The following is a 20999-nucleotide window of genomic DNA, read 5'->3' on the forward strand; positions in this document are numbered from 1 at the left end:
CACTGCATCAGTAAATTTTTGCTTGTTTTACCAGAAATCTGGGTGCATACTCATTCTCTCTTTCACTCTAGCTCTCCCTGACACACATACAACTGTGACTCACTGGTGAATTAGGCGGCGTTTCATCTTCACTGGCAAGCTGCTTGAACATTTCCAGCGTCTGTTCGTGTTTCTGAATTGTAGCCTGTATTGCCTATAGATTTAATGATATATCTTTGATTACAAAATGGAAGGAGGAAGGAAAGAGCAGATCTGGGAAAAGAAACAAGCCCAGCCCTTTTCAGTGAAGCAAGGATAAAACCACGTTTAATGAGTTCCTAGGTACACAGAGTCTGGCATATCATGGTTTATGAGGCAAGCAACAATATCTCATTTGTCTCTAATTCTGGCTTCTTCTTGTTGTTGTAAGAAAGGGAACAGACATGGGTGCAGATGCAAGGTCTGTCACATACTAAGGTGCATGATAATGCACATGATCTTTGTGGATACATGCCCAATGCTCTGAATCTGCATTGCTTGAAAGTAGTCTGCACAGGGCCACCACAGATCTTCAAAAAAATAATTTGGGACAGGATTATCCCACCCCCCGTTTTGATCAAATGTCCCTCCCAATATCTGCTGGACCTAAGAAACTCATCCACTCTAAAATAATCTAGACAGTGTTTTTCAACCTCTGCAACTTTAAGGTATGTGGACTTTCATACCTGCTGGCTAGGAAATTCTGGAAATTGAAGTTCACATACATTAAAATTGTTGAAATGGAGAAACGTGTATCTAGAACAGTGGTTCTCAACCTTTCTAATGCCGTGACCCCATAATACAGTTCCCCATGTTGTGGTGACCCCCAACCAGTTATACATCACTGGGTGCTAGGGGCATGGCCAAAGAAAAGGGGGGAAAAATGGCGGACAGCCTTGTTTGGCGACCCCCGTGAAATGGTCATTCGACCCCAAATGGGGTCCCGACCCACAGGTTGAGAACCACTGATCTAGAATGTTTCCCAATCATCTGCTAATTAAGAGAAATCTCCTTCCCCTTCTTCTAAGTTTAAAAGACAGTGGGTTGAAACACGTTAGAATAAGAAGAGATTTTAGAGCTTTATTATATTAAGTATTAAGCTTGATGATTGGAAATAGTTGCTATGCTATCAACTATGTTAATTATTTAAAGGAATATTACTGTTTTACCAAAAGTCAGTTGTAACTATACCGATTTATTCTTATAAATGTCTAGTATTATATAAACAATAATACTCAATATGAAGACCCGGACGACAGCTTGTTCGCTGAATCACGTATTTACTGTAGCTATCCACACCCTGTCCCCTTTATCCCGATTTCCCTGTACCCGCCCCGACCCCACCTTTTTCCTACCCATATAAAATCTAATAAAATATATTTTTTAAAAAAAGACATGGATTTGAACTTTGTGAGAGGTGATACAGTTGTAACAGTATCTGAACTCTTCCTTTGTTTTCTTACTGGTTCATACAAATAAATCACTATGTATAAATTGGGTAGCTATATAAATTTGTTTAATAAGTAACAACAAATACAGCAATATATATAGCTTGAGCAGCAATACTGAATTACCTGGATCCAGTCTCTTTTCTCTTCTTCAGTCCTAAAAGAGAAAGATCATTGTTTTCCCAAGGCATTTTAGCTGCAGTAATAACATGCAGTAATAAAAAAAAAAGAATACAGTAACGGGATATATATGTATGCATGTTGTATTCTGTTGGTGGGAAGATTGACCAATTAGTCTGATTTGGGATGTGATGATGAAGGAAGAGCAAGAAGAACTAAGATGTGAGAATTATGGAATTCCTACTGATGGGATTCAAAGGAAAAGAAGCAGAAAAGGAGAATCACTGAGTCACAAAGATGAGTTGCTCAATAGAAGGCAATTCATTTACTTTGAGAAAAGAAAATAGGAGAGACTTAAGTTTTCCACCTGTACCTGGCCTGAAGCTCTAAGGATCGCTGCTTCCCTGATACAAGGAAGGTCCGAGGCACATTGAGGCTGCTGGTCTCTTTTAACTGCATAGAAGAGAAAAGGCACAAGGCTGGTTCACATAGGCAACTTGACCTTTCCTCAACTGCCTTGCCACAGGCAACTACCATTCCCAAATGCATATCTGAACGCATGATAGCTAACTTTTACATCTTTGTGGCCATGCTTTGAAAAACTGGCTCCCACAATCACAATCAGTTCATTTACTTAAAATATTTATCTCTCATTTATTTGCCATTCTATCCCATCTTTCCTCTAAGGCAGTGGTTCTCAACCTGTGGGTCGGGACCCCATTTGGGGTTGAACGACCATTTCACGGGGGTCGCCAAACAGCGCAGTCCGCCATTTTTTCCCCCTTTTTCTTAGCTGTGCTACTCCCTTTTATTCTATTGGCTTTTGAAAGCCAATAGAATAGACTCTCTTGAATAGAGTCTAATTTTATTGGCTTTCAAAAGCCAATAGGAATTGTCCAGGCTGTCTCTGCCCTGCTGAGCCCGCCAAAAGTCCATTCTGCAAACGATGCTGCACCAGTTGAGTAGTCCTTGACTTACGACCGGTTGAGTAGTCCTCAACTTACGACCGGTTGGGGGTCGCGGCATTAAAAAGGTTGAGAACCACTGCTCTAAGGAACCTGGAGCAATGCACATAAGTTGCCTTTAGTCTCACAAAAGCAACTTTGTGAGAAAGCTTAAATTGAAAGATAGAGACTGACAAGGTTCTCCATGGGGCCCTCCATGAGGTTCAAGTTCAGTCCAGCACTTCAACCACTGGCTGCGCTGACTAAACCACAATGTTCTGAAAACCATTCAGATTTTCTTCAAATACTAATTTAGAATACAATCTCATTATTTGAATCAGAAAATAAAATAAACATGTAGCCAAGTTACTCTGTCCCATTTTATTTTATGTTGTGTTTTACTGCTATCTAATCATTCGGCCATTATTTTTTAAGAGGCTGAATTTCTTTTCCATTCAAGAACCTAGTACAGTGGTGGCGAACCTATGGCACGGGTGCCAGAGGCGGCACTCGGAGCCCTCTCTGTGGGCACATGTGCCGTTGCCCCAGCCTTGCCTCCCCCTGTGGCCCCCTCCTCTCCAGCAGCCCCCCTGAAGGAGAGTCGCCCTTGAGCGTGGCCCACACCGATCAGCGCAGCCAAGGACATGGCAGCCAGGCAGTGTAGACAAGACTCTGCCCTCACACCCTATCATGCAGTTGATGCTGCAGGGCGCGCGCGGGCAGAGGATGTGGCCGCTATAGCACTGCTGGGCTGCCTGGGCGATCTGCGGCAGGCCCTGGAGGCGGTGAGTGGTCCTGTGGGCAGGCGGGGCGGGGCAGGGGGGTGGAGCAGGGGCGGAGCCAGTTTTTTGGGCACTCGGTCTCTAAAAGATTCGACATCACTGACCTAGTAGAACTAAAAAGGAGTAGTGAATCCACTCCTCTGCCTCCCTTTGTACTGCATGTGCTAATTAATATTTCCCCATTCATACTCCAAAAGGTGAAGGTGAGTCAAACGGTTTACTTGTGAATATTTATCTAGTTCTCCCACTGCTTCTTCTTTCTTTACCTCCATTCCTTCCACATCTATGCGAGCACGGACTCCAAATTTCTGGCCTATGAGACGCAGTTTTGGCACACAGTAAAGCAATCGGTCGTTGAACTGGACGAAAAAAGAAAAGAAATAGCAATAAGAAGCAGAGATCTTTCCTGACTCTCCAAGATTGATAGTTAAACACCTAAGCCAAACTAACAGTTGTGGGTGGAGAGTCCCACACTGCCTCTCACCAAGATCAGGTAGCGGTCTTGGGTGGTACCATTCTTAGCAGAAAGCTTCAGGATGTGCCCTTCCTTGATGAGTTCGTTGGTGGGATTGACTATGTCTTCCTCACCTCCAAGCAGCTCATACACTTTCAACAATGAGTGCATTCTTTCCTAGAAGAAAAGGTATAGCCAGGTATAGTAAAACATGTCTCTGAAGTTGCTACATATATGTCTCTGAAGTTGCTACATATAACTCTATTGTGTTGAAAGAAATAATACAGTATGAAGGACAATTTGGGAAACCTTCCAGGTATTGTTGAACTACAATTCCCTTCCAGCCTCACGTCCGTAATGATCAGGCATGGTCCACTAAGAGTTATAATTCTGGATCATCTGGAGGACCAACTGGTTCCCCACCTGTGACACATTATGCAACTTGGGTAGGAAATCCAAATCCAAAACAGAACTTGGCCATTGAGATGAATGGTAATCTGGAAGTAATAGGCTGAGGTAAAGGTTTCCACGTTGGTTGTGTCTGAATCTAGTGTGGTGCTCATCTCCGTTTCTTGGCCGAGGAAATAGCATTGTCCAAAGACAATTTCTGTAGTCATGTGGCCAGCATGGCTATATGCCAAAGGCGCACCAAATGCTGTTACTTTCCCACCAAAGTGGCACCTCTTAATCTACTTGGATTAGCATGCTTTCAAACTGCTAGGTGGGCAGTTCACTCCATTGGCACGGTGCTCAGCTCTTAATAATAATAATAGTAGTAAAGTTGGAAGAGACCTTGGAGGTCATCTAGTCCAACCCCCTGCTCGGGCAGGAAACCCTACACCATTTCGGACAAATGGCTGTCCAGTCTCTTCTTAAAAACTTCCAGTGTTGGAGCATTTACTGCTTCTGGAGGCAAGCTGTTCCACTGATTAATTGTTCTCACTGTCAGGAAGTTTCTCCTTAGTTCTAGGTTGCTTCTCTCCTTGATTAGTTTCCACCCGTTGCTTCTTGTCCTGCCTTCAGGTGCTTTGGAAAATAGCTTAATTCCCTCTTCTTTATGGCAGCCCCTGAGATATTGGAATACTGCTATCATGTCCCCCCTTGTCCTTCTCTTCGTTAAACTAGACATACCCAATTCTAGCAACCGTTCCTTATATGTTTTAGCCTCCAGTCCCCTAATCATCTTTGTTGCTCTTCTCTGTACTCTTTCTAGAGTCTCAACATCTTTTTTACATCGTGGTGACCAAAACTGGATGCAGTATTCCAAGTGTGGCCTTACCAAGGCATTGAAGAGTGGTATTAATACTTCACGTGATCTTGATTCTATCCCTCTGTTAATGCAGCCTAGCACTGTGTTGGCCTTTTTGGCAGCTGCAGCACACTGCTGGCTCATATTTAAGGATTGTCTACTAGGACTCCGAGGTCCCTCTCACAGTTACTACTATTGAGCATGGTGCCACCTATGCTGTACTTGTGCATTTGGTTTTTCTTGCCTAAATGTAGAACCTTGCTTTTTTCACCATTGAATTTCATTTTGTTAGTTAGTGCCCAGTGTTCAAGTCTGTCCAGATCCTTCTGTATCTGAAGCCTGTCTTCTGGAGTGTTGGCTATTCCTGCCAGCTTGGTGTCGTCTGCAAATTTGATGACTTCCCCATCTATCCCTTCATCCAAATCATTGATGAAGATGTTGAAGAGTACTGGGCCCAGAACAGAGCTCTGGGGCACCCCACTACACACTTCCCTCCATATAGATGCAGTTCCATTGAGGACCACTCGCTGAGTACGGCCGGTCAGCCAGCTACGGATCCATCTGGTGGTGGTTCTGTCTACCCCACATTTTTCTATCTTGTCAAGTAGTAGGTTGTGATCTACTTTATCAAATGCCTTACTGAAGTCCAAGTAAATTATGTCCACAGCATTCCTCTGATCCACTAATTTTGTCACTTGGTCAAAGAATGCAATAAGATTTGTCTGGCATGATCTATTTTTGACAAACCCATGTTGGCTTTTAGTAATGACTTTGTTTGCCTCTAGGTGTTCGTTGATTCGTTGTTTGATTATCTTTTCCAGGATCTTCCCAGGTATTGAGGTCAGGCTGATAGGTCTGTAATTTCCTGGATCCATTTTTTTTCCTTTTTTGAGGATGGGAACTACATCAGCTCTTTTCCAGTCCTCTGGTAGTTCCCCTGTGTTCCAGGATCTTTGAAAAATATAGTTCAGTGGCTCCGATATCACATCTGCCAGTTCCTTGAGAACTCTGGGGTGTAATCCATCTGGTCCTGGCGATTTGAACTCATCTAGGCTGGACAGGTGCTCCCTAACGATTTTCTTGCCTATCTTAACTTGTGTTTCTGTTTTGTTTTTTATGGCACTATTTTTGATAGGTTGGTCTGTTTTTTCCCTTTGTGTAAAGACAGATGCAAAAAATGAGTTAAATAGTTCTGCTTTCTCCCTGTTGCTTGTCACCTTCTTGCCACTTCCACCCACTAATGGACCAATCATTTCCTTCACTTTTTTCTTGTTTTTTACATGTTGAAAGAAGCTTTTTTTGTTATTTTTGACTTTGGTCGCAAGCCTTAGTTCATTTTGAGCCTTGGCTTTCTTCACTTCATCTTTGCAGGCTCGGGCTATTTGCTGATATTCTGACTTAGTTATGTTCCCCTCTTTCCACTTTTTATACTTGTCCTTTTTATCTTTCAATTTGTCAGAGAGTTCTTTATGCAGCCATGCTGGTTTCTTTTGAGAGCTGTTATTTTTCCTCTTTGTTGGTATTGTGCTAGACTGTGCTTTTATTATCTCATTTTTCAAAATTTCCCAAGCTTCTTGAGTTGTTTTCCCCTTGAGGATTCTCATCCATGGAATCCTTCCCAAGCCCTCTCTAAGTTTATTGAAATTAGCTCTCTTGAAGTCCAAGACTCTAGTTTGACTGTGTTCTATTGGTTGTGCTTCTATAATGTTGAATTCTAATATTGCATGATCACTTCCTCCCAGGGTTCCTATGGCTTCAACACCGTCTATCATTTCATCTCTGTTAGTGAGAATTAAATCCAAAATGGCTAATCCCCTTGAACCTGGGTTGCCAACTGACAAGCTCGACAATTAAAGACATGCCCCAATAGGTAAGAACTCATGGAAAACAGCGCATAGAAAACAACTTGTGCTTTTCAAAGGATTTTTTTTATTAATTATAATTGACATAGTATCCATCTTACTTGATATACCAGTTTGTCAGGGTCTGGATTATAAGGATTTTTTTTTATTATTAAAGAAGCCTGGGTTCACTCCCAGTAACTCATTCCTCAGAGTCTTCTAAAAATAATAAGTATCTTGATCAAGGGGACCAGAATTCTGTAATTCAACACTGCCTGCAGCTGTCAAGCTCTATTTTACTTGTATGCAAGAAACTTTTCATACTTTCTGCCTGTCTAATTGAAGGCCAGATTACCCATTCTGATTGTGCAAAAAAGCAGTTCTTGTGCTGAAGGATCTTACAATTTAAAAACTGTCCATTGGGAGCAAAAGGTAAGGGATATTTGGTAGCAAGCTGAATATTTATATTCAGTGCTGGTTGTGTTATTAGTCTTAAAATTGAGATGGCAAACTTTCAAGCAATAAGCTATAACAGACTCTAACATGGACACATAGTTTGGGGAAGAATAAAATGTGATTTTGAACTGTATTCCAAACATATGGAAATTATCAGGACATGAGGAGCTCTGGATTTACCAAACATGGGGCACAACAATAAAGATGCATTTTTTATGATGGAACTGGACCCCAAATTTACATCCTTGGATTGATTATATCCTTAAAACTGGCTCTTTCCACCACAAACTCATCAATATTAATCTGTGTTGTCAAAATTTAATGCTGGAGCTTTTTATTGTACATCATAAGATGCTTTTGTTTCTTTTTTTGCATTTTTCAATTTTTTTTTTCTGTTGACTAAAGCGATTAAAACAAATGGACAATCCAATATGGTACAGTTTAACGTCAGGGTCCGTTTTAAAGTGGTCTAAAAGGGAAGTCAAAAGATTTTAGGAAAGAGACTTGGTTTATGGCATTTCTATGTCTACTACAACCTCACTCATATAATTACTCTGTTATCTAAGAGAAAACAGAGAACATGCGTTGAATGCAGATTATCCCAGATTAAGTTATAGCCTGTCCAGTTTAAAAAGGAACATGTAGGAAAAAATTATCTGGCTGAAATTTTAGATAAGTGCCAAAATTGAGCCAGGAAGACATCTGACTTGATAAAAACAAACCATATCCAGCAGTATACGGAATTTGATTCTAAAAAGCTACTGAAATAACCTTCCATGCGAAAAATTGAACTGACTAGTATGGAGGTAAAGAGGCTTGGGAACAGAGTCTATTTAGAGGCAGGGATGAGAATAGTGAGAGGATTCGAGAGTAGCATTTTCTGGGGTACTAAAAGATAAAGACACAAGTCCCTGCTATGGATGTTGATCTGTATGTATATAGATGGAGATGGAGGCAGAAGGCCTGTGTAATTGATTACACAGAACATAATACAGTACACTGTTCCATGTTAGATCAGACCCTTTGTTCATTTAGCCAAGCACCATATCCAACATCATTTCTCCATAGCCTTGGCTAGAAGTCTTTAACACCAGCTCCTTCTTGACGCTTTTCCCCTACTATCCACCAGGATCTTCTCCATAGTAGGCAGCAATGTGGCCAAGAGAAATGATGTGATGAACATCATACTTAATTAAAACTGCCCCTGAACTGGGCCTAGAGATCTGAGGAAATGTCAACTCCATTCGTAAGTATAGTCTCTCCTCAGGATCTAGTTTGAATCCATTCCCCAATGCACTCCTACTTCTAAAGAAAGGAAAATCCAGGCAGGTGCTCTTTGATAACTATCATTCTGCTCACTCTTACCATTTTGCGGATGGCGGCATTTGAATGTTCTGCAGCAGTTGCAATAAGTTCCAGGGATTCTATATAAGAGGAGGAGTAAAAAAAAAAAAAAAAAGAGAGAATCAACATTACTTTATTGGCCTTACTCCACAGAGAAGCTCCAATTAAAGCAGAAACAGACTACAGTATACCTCAGTTTATAACCATTTTTCAAGCAAAAGGCATGCATAGTGGGATCTGAAAGATTCCTCTCAAGCAGGCTGACAACTAGGATGGATGGCTAGGTTAGTACAGGTAGTTCTTGACTTACAACAGTTCATTGAGTGACCGTTCAAAGTTACAAGGCCACTGAAAAAAGCGACTTATGACCATATTTCAGTTACGACCTTTGCAACATCCCCACGATCATGTGATCAAAATACAGACGCTTGTCATCTAGTTCATATTTACGACGGTTGCTGTGTCCCAAAGTCAGGGGATCCCATTTCACGTCCTTCTGACAAGCAAAGTCAATGGGGAAGCCAGATTCACTTAACAACCATGTCACTAACTTATCAACGGCAGTGATTCACTTAACAACGGAGGCATTTAAAAAAAACACAACCCAACTCTCATAAGCTTTGTAAACGTAAGATTTCTTGAAATGGAATTAATTTAATTGGAAGGGGGAGAAAGAAGGGGTACCTTTTGTGGATCCAGAAAGCAGCCTGACGCTCACCACATTGCAGAGTCCCAATGGAGTGGAGAGCTGCCATTGTGGCTAGCCAACTGACCACTGTTTGAGTATAATGAATTCTGAACCTGGCTTGCCTTGGTCTGTCACTTCTTTCAGATGTTACTGACTGACCCAGGAGATCCAAATGGTTATGGGGGGGGCAAGAAATAGCTCCTAATGACCCAGGAGCCAATAATGCATTTATGTCGCATTCTATTTCCCCTACCGTGCTTGCTGTGACTAAGATACTGCCTTACCCACTGCCCTATCCTTCTCTTTACTATCCCCTGAGAGCTGCACTCACTTTGGGCATCCTTGCAGTCAGGCGAGTCCTGGGGCAGTTTCAGGAGATAGTCCTTCAGAAGCAGCTCGTAGCGAGGGATTCTCTGGACCGGTTCCAGCATGTGATGCTGCAGGGTCAGGTTCCCACATAGCTCTTCCCGCTGCAACAGAGAGTGGTCTCAAGAGAACTGTCTGCCTGGCAGTTCTCCAAGGGCAAAATGCCTGCCCTTGCAGGGAACTGAGACCCAGGGAACTAAAGGCAGCATTCGCAAGAGTGAGTCAAACATCCCAGGAGATCCATGAGGATTTGCCCTTTCCCAATAAATCCTCCGTAGGCACAGAGTTTGTCTGGATCTTGGGCCACAAAAAGAAATCTGGACTGTTCTGTCCAATCCTCATTGCTAAGCAATGACTTCCCAATGCACCTTCCTTATTTATGCTGTATACTACTCGGAGGAAGATGGATGTAGTGAAATAATCCCCCACTCATCCCACCAAGTTTTGCTTCTTTTCTTTAGGGGCACATAAATCAAGCAAAGTTACTCCTCAGCATATAATATTCTTTCAATATTCAGTAGGTGCCACGTTAAAATGGGAACGGGATTGTGTCCATTCCCTAGATTGCTTCAGCTAGTAGATTTTGCTGGGGGAGAGGGGGTTGGGGAGGGGGAAGGAAGGAGAGGCATATTGTTGCAACAAAGTCTAAACAGTTTAAACGAAAACGCAGGTGACCAACCTGTATTTCATGGATAATGCCCTTGAACTGTGTTGAGCGCTCCATCCAGGTGTTTACCAGTTCCATGGCACGGTCGAAATTCTTCACATACTCGCCATACATCTTGAGAAAGGGAGCCAGCTTTTGCAGGATATCCCCAATTCGTGGGTGTTGGTCCCTGGGAAAAACAGAAATAATGAGATATAGGAAGGGAAAAGAAACATAGAACCAAGGCTGAGAGGAGATTCTTCCCTCACAGGTTCTGTTGCACATAAAATACCAGCTAAAATACACTGATTTCCTATTGTGCAGTGTAACTAATTAAATCATTCTGGTTTGTGAAACCACGGTTTAGTGTCTTGTGTAGAACTCTACAAATGACTTTGTTCAGTACTTTTCCCATCAAAGGGAGAATTTGACTACAAATTTAACTGGAAAGTAAGTTACAGTAAATAATTGTTCATTAGAACTCAAGAATACTAACATTAGGGAGATTCATAATTCTCAAGCCTTCTGATCTAAAAAAAATAAAGATGAAAGCCTTCTTTTTATTATAATATTTGTGACCTGCCCCACAATTAAAGAAATTATTTTTTTAAAAAAAGAGAACCACCACATTACTCTAGATAAATATGCACAATTAATTGTAGCTAAAACCATGATGAGATAAAGATGCTTTCACAGGTTTACAAAATGCTAAAAGGGAGACAGGTATATCCTGGGGGAAGAAGTCTTTCAAAACATTGGGACCATGGTAAACACATCACAAAAATAAGAAAACAAAAAATGAACATTTCAGTTAAGCTTTAGATTTGCAGATTTACAGAGACCTACGACTCTCTGGGAAGTATTTAAGAAAAAGGGAAACATTTGGAAGACTTGGATCAGACATCTTTTTTAATTTCTGCAATTCCTGGATTAGGGTAAAGATGACTTAAGTATTTAATTATTCAAACATGGCAGATTTCAGATGTGTGGACTTCAACTCCCAGAATTCCACAATGTTCTGGGAGTTGAAGTCCACACAACATTAAGATGCCATGTTTGGAAAATGTTGGATTAAAAGTTACGGTTGCATCTACATGGGTAAATAAAGCAGTACTGTACCTGTACACTAGAGAGCCTGGATTATTGCAAATGAGCATTATTATTACTACACCTTTTTGTACCCACTCAATTATACTTAGAATAAGAAGCAAAGCTAACCAGGAATGGCTTCTTTAGCATATCACCTAATCTGGTACCCAGCTCACTTCTTCAGGAGCAAAAAACAGTTTTGATTTGGTTTACTTTTTATTTTGGGGTAAAATTACAATCCTGTTTTCTGAAAGGAGTGACAAGTCAGGATCCCAGAACTGGACAAGTATAGCCAACTCTGTTATTTCTTTTATTCTCTTATTTAATATGAATCAGGGGACAGATCTTTTCTGGCCTCAGGTGACTCTGCTCCAAACCCCACACAAGCATATTATCATACAGCTTTTATTTCCTCTGCTGCAGCACTGCTGTAGTACCTATGGTAGACATGTTAAACACAAGGCCCGGGGGCCGGATGTGGCCCGTGAAGTGGTTTCATGTGGCCCACAAAGCCATCCTGGAAACAGTGCGGGAACTGCTCCCGCTGCCTTGGCCCTGGCTGGCTGGGAGGGAACCAATGTACAATTTTGTGGTGGCCATCTATGCTGAAACACATTCAGGCTTAGCTCCACAGGGCTGTCTGGAAACAGCGAGGAACCAGCCCCTGCCGTGTCGGCCCCGCCCACTGGGTGCATGCTGGGGAGGTGTCATCTTTGTGAGGAATGAAGAAATGCATCATCACCTGGAAGTGGTCCTGGTCCCACCCCCTTCTGCCAGAGACCCTCAGATCTGTCCCACTCTTGCCCAGGCCCCCACAGGCACCATTGATCCGAACAATACAGAGCTGGCCAAGCCCACCAGTAGGCCATACCCACTCCATCCACGCCCACTCAGTAGGCCGCACCCACCCTGGCCACAACCACTCCCCCCCCCGAGGGCAACCGCAATGCTGATGCGGCCGTCAATGAAATTGAGTTTGACACCCCTGACCTATGGCATTATCGGTATCTATTTCAGCCGCCTACATTAATAGAAGGAATTGAACAACAGTGAAAGACGGCAGAAAGTTCCACAGCAAATATAACTTGTGAATCCACAACAGGTTACATTTAAGAACCACCAAAAATGAAGATTTAGAGATGATCAGTTCTAAGTTATGTCTCTGCGATACAAGACGGTTGACCATGGATTACATACTGGCAGGTTATTTTGGAAATTGCTGGAGGATACTAAGTTGAAAAAGATGAGCTATCTAGATAAAGCAGGAATTGTCACAAAAGGCAAAGGAGGTGAAGCATAAACATTCAAAAAGAAGACAAAGTCAGGAAGCATCAAGCTCAACAATTTAATACCTTAGAAAAAGACAAGGCAGTGCTGGTGCTGGCAGATGAGGGGCAGGAGACAAGAGAATACTTGAGAGCCTCACTCTACACACAATGAAATAAAGGAACTGAAATATCTGGAACAACTTGTCTTGGGAGATGGTAAATTCTTTTCTGCTAAGTCTAGATGGTCATTTCAGGGATCTTATATTACAGGTGCTGCACTGAGCAAGAAGCTGGATTAAATGACCTCTGAGGTCTTTTTTACCTATACAGGAATTTACACATTTCTACTCAAAAGTAGTTTGAAAATGATCAAGAGACTATCCTTTTCTACCGAATTTGTAATACCAACATGGGGGTTTGTTGTGAAAATCAAGACTGCTCACAAGTTCCACAGAGGTACCTCATTTCGAAGAAAGACAAGTTTTACATTGGCTTCAAATATACCACACTTGAGCCAGAAATAAATGGCCAAGTTCTTGAAAAACAGCTGATGCGGCAAGCTCACGGAAGTGTGGAGCTGCCAAGAAGTCCTCATATAGAAGCCTCGATTGAATCATACAGGATATTTCATATTAGCAATCTAAGATCACTCAAATAACTGAAGAAAACACACTTTAGTTACAAACACACCTCCTTTCCCCCCCCAAATATAATGCAATACCTCTTTTGGCAAACTGTTGGAATTCTTTTAAAGCAGGTAAAATTTTTACCTCAAGGGCATGTTACGAAAAATAAATCAATATAGACATATGAAGAAAACCAGAACAATACTGCTATACACACACACACACACACACACACACACACACACACACGCTAGCCCAATCCTCACCATTCTTCCATCCGTTTCTCTAATTCTGGGAGCAGGAACTGCTGGTGGAAACAGTAGATGGAACAGATGTTGGAAAAAATGCCCATCACCACATCAGCTGGGAAAGAGTTTCGGCAGCGTGCTTCCTCCATCAGACGGGCACAGAAGACCTATGAGACAGGGCACACTTAAAATAATCTGCCCTCCCTCTTGGCGACTTTCTGCAAAATCAGTGATTGGCAGAGGCCTACTCAAACCCTACCCCACTTCTTAACAGCGCGTAAGATGGAATCTTATGGAGAGAGAAGGGGGCAGCCCACAGTTCCTGCAGTATTACCCATCTTGCTAATTTCCTCAACTGGCATGACTTGCAGAAATGATGCTGTGCTTGCCTCAAGTTTCCATTTAAAAACTGCACATGCTCTAGTAGTTTTGGATACTAGACATCACTCTTATTACCTGGTCCAATAGATACAGGCGAGATACATATGCTTTTTCTGTTCGGAGAAGTTCGTTGGCAATTCGGAAGACTTTCTGTGGAACCGTCATCTTTTGAGAAAGAGAAAAAGATCAACTGAAAGCCACTCGGCTATGGGGAATGAACTAAATTCCAATTTCTTTTTCATATATTAGGTTGTACTAAGAAAACCAACCATGGGATTTTCTCCATTTCTCAGCTATTTCTTTGCCCCTTGCATTCAAGCAGCTTTCCAATTATTACAAGTAAACAATGGTTGTACAAAAATATGCTGTACTCATCCTTTCATTCAGTTCTCACAGGCACCAAAATGGATTATACACACTTTTATAATCTGTGAGTGAATATAAACCAATAGCAGGCAATCTCTTGAAGCCAGGGATGCCATGGGAATTGTGTGAGTGGGTTGTGAGCAAACTTCTAAAAATGGCTGCTGTGGGAGGACTTCCCTATTCCTAGAAAGGCTTCATATATCAGAAGGCCAAATTGGTGAGGTTACACATCATCATCATCATAATCATCATCATCATCATAATAAAAATAATTTAAAAAGTTAGAAGGGACCTTGGAGGTTATCAAGTCCAACCCACTGCTCAGGCAGGAAACCCTATACCATTTCGGACAAATGGCCGCCCAGTCTCTTCTTAAAAAGTTCCAGAGTTGGAGCATTCACCACTTCTGGAGGCAGGTTGTTCCACTGGTTAATTGTTCTAACTGTCAGGAAGTTTCTCCTTAGTTCTAGGTTGCTTCTCTCCTTGATTAGTTTCCATCCATTTATTCATTTATTCTAACCATTATGCCCCATTCCCAGAATGTTCACTACAGTTTCCTTTATTTGGGGAAGGGGACACTAAAAAAATGATGAAGCTGCAACAATCCATCACTTTTCCTTTTCTGTTTCCTAAGAATACCCCTGGGATTTACATGAGGCCTGAAACACTGTTGTACACAAAGGTCTTAGAGGAGTTTTCAGCATGCCATCTAATTTGTTTTTGATTAAGAGAAACATGATGAGGAACAGATGATGTGGACCTGATATGAAGGAATGTAATGAGCCAGATTCCCAGGAGGGTGAAGGTATATTCCAGAGGAGTAAGAGACAACTCTGTTCAGATAGTTTGTGCGATATAAAGAGAGGGAAGACATCTCCTCCCTAAAAATTTCCAGAGTATATGCTTCATGTAGTTAGCAGTTTGCTTCAGTTTGGCAAGATTCTGTCTATAGTTGTAAAACAAAACAAAACAAAAATCCGCTTGGAAGAATCACTAGGTAACTTTCTTTGGTTTTGGGAGCCTGACATCTACTATAGGTACATATTGGGCCATCTGAGTCTGCCCTCAGAAACTGAGCCTACCTGATCAAGAAGTGACACAAGCCAGAACATCCACTAGTCACCCCTACAACACAGAGCAGAGACTTGCTATTTCTTTTAACAGGTGACTCCTCCATTATTATTTTTTTTACTAGGGTCTAATACCAAAGCATTATCAAAAATATCATATGAAGCAGGAGACAAAAATACAGGCTCAGGAGGAAGCATTGGAGAAAAGGCTATCCTAGTAAACCTGGGATAGGAATCCCAGCCCTTTACCTCATCAGAATCCAGCTTCTCTGTCTGTGGAGGTGGAAGGTCAGAGAGCAGCTCAGCCTCATCCCCACTGCCATCATCCATGTCACTGTCCCCCTCAGAATCACGAGTTGAGCTGCGTTTGATGATGCTTGGAGGTGCCAGCGGTCCGGCACCCTCCCCTGTACCTTCCTCAGGCCCAAAGCAAATCTCCTCACTGTTCGATGGTGAACTGATGCTATCAATGCCGCTGTCCCGGTTTGCCAGTTTCCCACCATCGTGAGGCGGCAAGCAGACGGCATTTCCTGCAGCCGCTTGCCCTCCTTCCAATGCCAGGAGGTCCAGGAGCTTGTGAGACAGCTCTGCCGATTCCAAGGAAGCTGGACGATCAAGCGAGGGTTCCATAGAATTTATCTCTAGGGCTTGGAGGTCTGGGCTGGGACACGGCGAGGGAGTCTGTTCAGACGTCAGGATTATAGGTTCCCTAAGAGAAACACAACCACACAGTTGGAAAGCCAAGGAGGAAATGAAGAACAGATGCTGAATGAAGTACCAACACAGGCAAGATTTGCTAGGGTTCCACCTCTCCTCAAAAAGTCAGTAGAATCTTCTAGTGAATTCATGCCCAACGTACAGGTAGTCCTCAAGTTACGACCACAATTGAGCCCAAAATTGAAGTGAGTTTTGACCCGTTTGACTACTTTTCTTGCCACAGTTGTTTAGTGAATCACTGCAGTTGTTATATTAGTGACATGGTTATTGAGTGAATCTGGCTTCCCCCACTGACTTTGCTTATCAGAAGGTCGCAAAAGTGGATCACGTGACCTTGGGACACTGCAACCGTCATAGATATGAACCACTGGCCAAGTGTCTGAAGTTTGATCATGTGACCATGAGGATGCCGCAACAGTTGCTAAGCGTGAAAAACAGTCATAAGTCACTTTTTTCAGTGCTGTTATAACTTTGAACGGTCTCTAAATGAACAGTTGTAAGTTGAGGACTACCTGTACTAACAGCATTGGTCTAAAAATAGAATATGTATTTGCACACATGATTAGGCCAACTATTCATCTACCTTTTTTAAAAAAAATCTTCTGACACAACAGCCAAAAGCCTAACATGTGTGGTATCATTGTATCATCCATAACAATCTAACCTAAAATCAAGGTTATCATACTCCAGATCTTTCTCACACAAACTCAGGACACCTCAAACGTGGTAGAACGCAGTGTTTTCCTTCAAGCTGCTATTGCAACCTCCCATACACCCCGAACTATCTCAGCATGAACCTGGCTGTTCATATGATGCCAAGGAGAGCAGAATCACACAATCCACCATCATAAAAGAATTGGTAGATGAATCAAAAAAAGAAAGCCAGCCAAGAGAACCATTTAAATACATGGATGACAGCTCTATTCAAGACTGGGAAGAACACAGAAGTTTAAAATCTTTTTCTGAATTATACCATGGGCAACGCCTCCAAGTGCCTTCAATACGGGTATTATATCTAACCAATCTTGAGTAGAATTAACCTTTATTGTTTTCTCTGTCCTTTAACAAAGGGCTTTGTGCTAGTTATCATTTCAATATATCCCCAAGCCAGTAGAAACCTTCCATTAATTAATGATGACAAGCGGTGCTACTTTACATCTTCAAGAGTACAAATCATGCTTCCTCTACAATTAGGTGTGTGCGTGTGCGTGTGTCTCCTCCAACTCAGCTACAGATGAGAAACTGGGTCTCACATGCTAGTCAAGCACGTACCTTTCAAACTTCTCAATGAGGCAGGAGACGGCAGATGAGTAGCCCACTCCATCTTTTGGCAGAGGGCTGCGGCCCAGGCGGGGGTCGGCTGGGAGGGGTCGTGATGGCGGCGGGGGGATCGATTCAGGAAACCGTGGGGGCTGGCTATTCTGCAGATAAGCTGGCTTGGGAGGAACTGGAAAAGGAAGTGGACTTGTTCTTTTAAAACAGACTCAACACATTTTACTAACTGAAGCAACCAACAAAAGGACTGCTTCTGTAAATTGGCATTTTTTATCATCTCATCCACGCTGCGCATCCCACCCCAGCACTGAAACTACTTCTAACTCCCCTGTTCCAGAGCAAAGAGCTTGGACTCTGAACTCCATTATATTGAAAAGGTCCAGCATGTACCCCAAGTTAGATTTTAACATAAGCAGCTTTTTATATCAATGCTGGTTGGAAAAGTGTTGCTGGCGGCCTTGGGCTGGATGCATCACGCACAGGCCATGTCCACCCTGGCTCCATAAAGGGAAAAAATGTCATGATACGTCACGATATATTACATGAGGTGATCGAGTTTGACACCCATGCTCCAGAACAGGAGTAGGCAACCTTGGCTCTTTTATGACTTGTGGACTTCAACTCCCAGAATTGCTGACTCAGGAATTCTGGGAGTTGAAGTCCACGAGTCATAAAAGAGCCAAGGTTGCCTACCCCTGCTCTAGAAGGATATGCAAATTCAAGCAGCCAAGGGCTTCAGCTGACCTTTCATTGGGATGCCAGGGACTGCATTCCAAAAAGAAAGTGAGTCCCGGAGAACGAAATGGGATGAAATCAGAGTAAACATTCAATTTGATCGAAATTAACTTATGTGTAATTTTAATTAAAATAAATTTGTTCAATGCAACTATGAACATTTGCCCTCCTGTATCTTGTAATTAATTTTCCCCCTTTGATCATCATGCTAAAGGTTACTGCTTAGCAGAAATCCTTAAGACCTCCTGCAGGCCTGGGCGAAGCCTTGCAGGAGGAGCCTTGCACTGCAACCTCAAATGTGGTGGGTGAATTCTGGACTCTAGAGTCCATAACTAGAAAGGCATCAACAGCCAGCTTTCTTCAGAAGGAGCAGATAAGGAGGGAGACCCAGGCGACACAGTATTGAATAACTGGAGGTTGTATAAATGTTTATAGAAGTATATACCGAGAAGGTTAGATAAATAGAAGTATTAATCTTATTGTATATAATACAGATAGGGAAATTTGGAGAGAGGAGTTGCTCGGACATTACCCCTGAATTGTATCTGAAGAGGGATGAGAGGGAAGAAAGGAGAGGAGAGAGAAAAGAGTAAAGGAGGGGAGAAGGAAGTAGGAAGGCTGGAGGAGAAGAGGAGAAGTGGGGAGAAAGGGGAGGAGAGTGGTGAAGGAGAGGAGAGGAAGAAGAGGGAAGTAGGGAAGAGAAGAAAGGGAGAAAGAAGGTAAAGAAGAAGGAGTGTGGATACGGTGAAAGGGGAAATGGGCGAGCAACACCAAAAGTCATGTGTATGTATTTATTTCATTTTATTAAAAGTATCTTGTATATGAATGTAAAAAGAATGTATGTTAACATCTGATAAATATTACGATATATGTATGGGGGAGAGTTTGGAAAAATAAAAAAATATTAAAAAAAACCAAAAAAAAAAAACCCAGCCAGCTTTCTTCTCTAGCAGCATGCACGGCAAATTCCATAAGAAGCATCTTAATCATGGGCTCAAGTAGGAAGTAGGGAAACCGTCTCAACCCTAATATGTTTTGGATGCATTTGATCTCAGCTCCCACAATTCAAAGCTAGCATGCCAAAGACAACAGACTTATGGGGACCGGTTGGGGAAGCTCTATTTATACCTTGTGGTTTTGGTCCTGGGGGACGCTTGAGTGGTCGGAGTTTGGCAATTTCTTCTTCGTTGTGGTCAGGTCCTGGATCTGAGATGAGTCGTTGGGGGGCTTCTGGTGAGCGATGTTCAGGGCTGGGTTCTGAAGAGAGACTTTTGACCAGGAGTCGGTGGGGCTGAACGGGACCTAGAAAGGAAACAGAATTGAGATAGACAGTTTATTAAAACCAATTCTCGTGCAGTCTGTTCTTATACATTCAAAGAGGAGAAGCCTGGAATAAAGCCAATGTAAGTGAGAAAAAAAAGTCCTCTAGAAATAAAATTCTCTAGATGGTTAACTTTCTAAATTGAAAAGCACAATAATGACTTTATAGCATTAGTTTGCACAACTGAAATATCAGTTGATCATAAAGACTGATATGATGGCTCTCTTGAGATTTCCTAGCTCAACTATATCATGGAATTAGCCAGCAATTACCATACTTCTCACAGACACTCTGCAAACGGTTTAGAGCCAAATATAAATCACAAGGCACTGGAATCAAACAAGAACAAAACCAAAACACTTTTTTTTTTTAAAAAAAAAAATCTGTTTAAAAGCAAATGCATCAAGAAAAAGTAGGACTCTTAAAAGGCAAAACAATTTAACAAACCCTAATTAGAACTACATCAAAGTAAAAATTAAAAAGATACCTTACTTTGACCAGAAAGTCTTTACTCTCCAGAAAAATTCCAAGAAAGTTGGAGGCTGGGAAAACTCCCAAGGAAAATGGTTCACAAACTGGACCATTCCCTAAGCACAACATCCTTTCCCAATCAAATCCCTGCTAAATACATTGAATTACAGCATCCATTCCCCCTTCACCAGATTTGGAGGGGCTATAATAGAGCTTCATCCCACAGTTCTCAAAGCATTACTTCTTAAAATGTACTGTCCTTTTCTGTTAAAGATCAACAACTTGAGTTAAACTAGAGCAGGGGTGTCAAACTCAATTTCATCGAGGGCCGCATCAGCATTGAGATTGCCCTGGGGGGGGCAGGGGTGTGTGGCCAGGGTGGGTATGGCCTACTGGGTGGGCGTGGATGGAGTTGGTGTGGCCTACTGGGTGGGCATGGCCAAGTCTACATCATTCGCTTCAAGAGTGCCTGTGGGGGCCTGGGCAGGAGTGGGACAGATCTGAGGGTCTCTGGCAGAAAGGAGCGGGACCAGGGCAGAACCCATCAAGCTGGATATGTGAAATAGGCAAGGACCATTTGCTGGCCACTTCCAGGGATGGTGCATTTCTTCATTCCTCACAAAGGGTGACATCTCCCCAGCATGCACCCAGGGGGCGGGGCCAATGCAGCAGGGGCTGGTTCCTCGTTGTTTCCAGACGGCCTTGTGGAGATAAGACTGAATGAATTTCAGCATAGATGGCCACCATAAAATTGTACATTGGCTCCCGGCCGGCCTGTGCCAGGGCCAAGGCAGCAGGGGCCGTTCCCTCACTGTTCCAGGATGGCTTCGCGGGCCACATGAAACAACTTTGCGGGCTGCATCCGGCCCTTGTGTTTGACATGTCTGAACTATAGGGTAACAAGTAAGCAGGTCAGGCATGTCCCATCACACTAACCCCTTGTCCATGAGCCACATGGAACCACCTAGTTGAGATGGTGAAACAAACACAGAAGTAGGCAGACTTTCTACCAGGATGAAGATACTGAGTGACAATTGGGTTGAACTGCATCCTACAATTTCCTGCTCATCAGACGT

At 42.5% G+C, this 20999-nt stretch overlaps 1 protein-coding gene across 2 annotated transcripts in view; it reads right to left on the bottom strand.

Moving 5' to 3' along the window:
• Nucleotides 1-20999, bottom strand: part of FGD1 (FYVE, RhoGEF and PH domain containing 1) — a 68139-nt gene that overhangs the window by 9605 nt on the left and 37535 nt on the right. The window contains exons 2-14 of one of the 2 annotated variants that reach the window (XM_039366013.1): nucleotides 19260-19433; nucleotides 17394-17568; nucleotides 15654-16113; nucleotides 14044-14133; nucleotides 13606-13754; nucleotides 10390-10546; nucleotides 9676-9814; nucleotides 8678-8736; nucleotides 3797-3943; nucleotides 3534-3671; nucleotides 1960-2039; nucleotides 1593-1623; nucleotides 104-193 (exon numbers count right to left, since the gene is read on the bottom strand). In XM_039366013.1, coding sequence (XP_039221947.1) covers nucleotides 104-193; nucleotides 1593-1623; nucleotides 1960-2039; nucleotides 3534-3671; nucleotides 3797-3943; nucleotides 8678-8736; nucleotides 9676-9814; nucleotides 10390-10546; nucleotides 13606-13754; nucleotides 14044-14133; nucleotides 15654-16113; nucleotides 17394-17568; nucleotides 19260-19433 — 1889 coding nt within the window. The remainder of the gene's footprint in view (nucleotides 1-103; nucleotides 194-1592; nucleotides 1624-1959; nucleotides 2040-3533; nucleotides 3672-3796; nucleotides 3944-8677; nucleotides 8737-9675; nucleotides 9815-10389; nucleotides 10547-13605; nucleotides 13755-14043; nucleotides 14134-15653; nucleotides 16114-17393; nucleotides 17569-19259; nucleotides 19434-20999) is intronic. The other variant, XM_039366014.1, reaches the window with a different exon arrangement.

Source organism: Crotalus tigris, unplaced genomic scaffold (assembly GCF_016545835.1).
Source record: "Crotalus tigris isolate CLP2741 ecotype Arizona unplaced genomic scaffold, ASM1654583v1 scf7180000020218.1340706, whole genome shotgun sequence".
NCBI lineage: Eukaryota > Metazoa > Chordata > Lepidosauria > Squamata > Viperidae > Crotalus > Crotalus tigris.